At 23.0% G+C, this 2499-nt stretch overlaps 1 protein-coding gene across 1 annotated transcript; it reads left to right on the top strand.

Moving 5' to 3' along the window:
• LOC107640209 (floral homeotic protein AGAMOUS-like) lies at window positions 1-375 on the top strand. The gene has a single exon (XM_016343756.1). It carries the CDS (start codon window positions 1-3, stop codon window positions 373-375), a length of 375 nt encoding a protein of 124 aa, XP_016199242.1.
• Window positions 376-2499: the final 2124 nt, after the last annotated feature.

Here is a 2499-nt window from a genome sequence, read left to right as displayed (position 1 = left end):
ATGGAGAATGGTGGTGAAATGATCAAGAAAATTAAAGGAAGACAAAAGAGAGATATAAAGAGGATTGAGAATAAGAAAAATTGTCAAATCGCTTTTACAAAGAGAAAAGATGGCTTACTGAAAAAGGCAAATGAAATAAAATATTTATGTGATGCTGGTGTTGATTTGATCATATATTCTTCAAGTGGAAAAGCCTATTGCTATGGCGATTCTTCGTTAAAGACAATAAAAATGGCTCTCTCAAACGAACAACAACCTCAAGATAGTAATCAGTTCCTTGGTTACATCATGGAGGAAATGTCTAGGATGGACATGCAGAATCTTGTTAAAAAGAACAATTCACTTGTGAATCGATTAAATGCTGAGAAAGAATGAGCTGAAACTCTTTCTAACGTTTTAAAGACAATTAAAAATGATAACAGCACCACTAATTGGTGGGATATGATTGGTCAAAATTGTGAAAAAAATAAAGAGATGGAAACAATTCTTATAGTTCTCCAGCAGACTTTAAAAAATCAAATTTCACTCAAGATTGTTGCAAATTAGGCTGCAGTTACGACTGCAGTTGAGAGTGTGGCACCTACATTTTATCACGGTTGTAAGCTTTCTTTGTCTTTCTTAATTAATGTTATATTAACTTTGGATATTTTGAATGATTTGATTTTGGTTTCAACTATCATTTTGAAAAAAAAAACTGGAAATAGATACTTGCATCGTACATATAAAGATCTCATACTTTTTGCTCAAAATTTAAATTTTGGAGTGATAACAAGAATTATTATTTTTTCCAAAATCTCCATATACCATTTTACACAAATTTTTCCTTTAGCTAGGAAATAATAGGTATGGATCATATAGTAGAGATCTCTTATATTTTTTAATTAAAATTTTAACTTTTAGAGTTATAATAACTTTTTTTTTTGTATAGGTAAAGGGCATAATCGAGTATCATATACTAAAGAAATCTATATAAAATCCTTAAAAATCTTAAATTGTTAGTTAAAATATTAAAATTTTATCTTTCTATTAAAAAAAATCTGTATTTGTAGATTCTACAATTAAGCAAAATCCATTGTTAAATAAAGGTATAAGAATAAATGAATTCGTATATTATGTAACAAATTTGATAAATTTTATTATTAAACAAAGTTAATCTTGTTGGCCAATTTTATCTTAATAATAAATGTTCAATTTTTCAATGTGACTTGTTTTAATTATTTTTCAAATAGATCAAACCTTGGTTCAAGTTAATTCTGGAGTTATTGGACCATACACTACTCATGGAAGTATGAGTACTTTTTCCAACATAGCCTTTGCTACCGGTGTCAACCCTTTTGATGCTACGAGAGGATTTGGTAACCAAAATGGCCATGTTTGGTATCCATCATACCAACACCAACAAGCAGTGACGGATCTAGAAAACTTTAGGAGTGAGGGTAAAAATATATATACTAAAATAAATTTTATTAAATATTATTAATTATATGGAGATATAAAAATTAAAAAAAGTTAGTGAACACTTTCATTCTTAAAATATTATTCATTATAAATAATTTATAGAAAAATATTTTTTATTTCTAAAACTGGAACTTAAAATATTTTAATTAAATTATAGATAACTTATTTTTCTAATTAATTTTTTTATACACATTTAATAATAAAAGACTAAATCAATTGGCACAGTAGCACCTAATAATACACTAGTATTTATAATTTAAAACTAGAATTATATATAAATACTAGAAAAATTAAATCTGTATATGAAAAGTATGTTTATATAAAATAATAGAAGCATAATTTATAATTTTTTTCTTTCTTTTTAAAATAATTAAATTTGTTATATTTTTTAATTTAATTTTGATATAATGTTAGATGAAAGATTTTATGCATCTATTTAATTATGTATTGTAATTAAAATATTTTTTTATTATTATTTCTAAAAATAAAAAATATATTCTAAATTGGTAAATTAATCAATTCATTTTAAAATTTTATATGCAACATAGGTACATGTAATAGAATAAAAGATAAAAAATAAGTAATTAAGATGAATAAATCGAGAATAAAATAAAATATATAAAGTCATGAAGAAAATAAAATATTAGATTAATACCTAAACTATAATTGTTTGAATTAAAATTTGTAATTGAAAATATCAAAAAGAGAAACAATGAAATTGAAAAATACATAAAGTCATAAAGAGTTATATAAAAAAATAGAAAATTTAAAATGTACTTTTTGATGAAGAGAAGATGACCACTAGATAAGGAATAGAAAAAGAAGGTTGAAAATATAAAAATAATAAGAGAGTTTAAGAGAATAAAGAAGTAATTGGCATAAGAACTAAATTTGATTAGGTTAAATAATAATTAAAATAAAAAAAAATAAAAAAATAAATTTAAAACTTTAACTAATTGAGTTTAATTTATTTATAATGGGGTCATTTAAAATTTAAAGTGGGGATACATTATATATAATTATATTATTTTAAAAAAAAAT

The sequence above is a fragment of the Arachis ipaensis genome, chromosome B5 (assembly GCF_059453495.1).
Source record: "Arachis ipaensis isolate K30076 ecotype BB chromosome B5, ASM5945349v1, whole genome shotgun sequence".
Lineage (NCBI taxonomy): Eukaryota > Viridiplantae > Streptophyta > Magnoliopsida > Fabales > Fabaceae > Arachis > Arachis ipaensis.
Note: the sequence above shows the minus strand (reverse complement) of the source record. Positions and strands in the feature narration are given on the sequence as shown.

Bases quoted from the DNA above. Each gene is read 5' to 3' on its own strand.
- LOC107640209 (XM_016343756.1), top strand. From the start codon at position 1: ATGGAGAATGGTGGTGAAATGATCAAGAAAATTAAAGGAAGACAAAAG.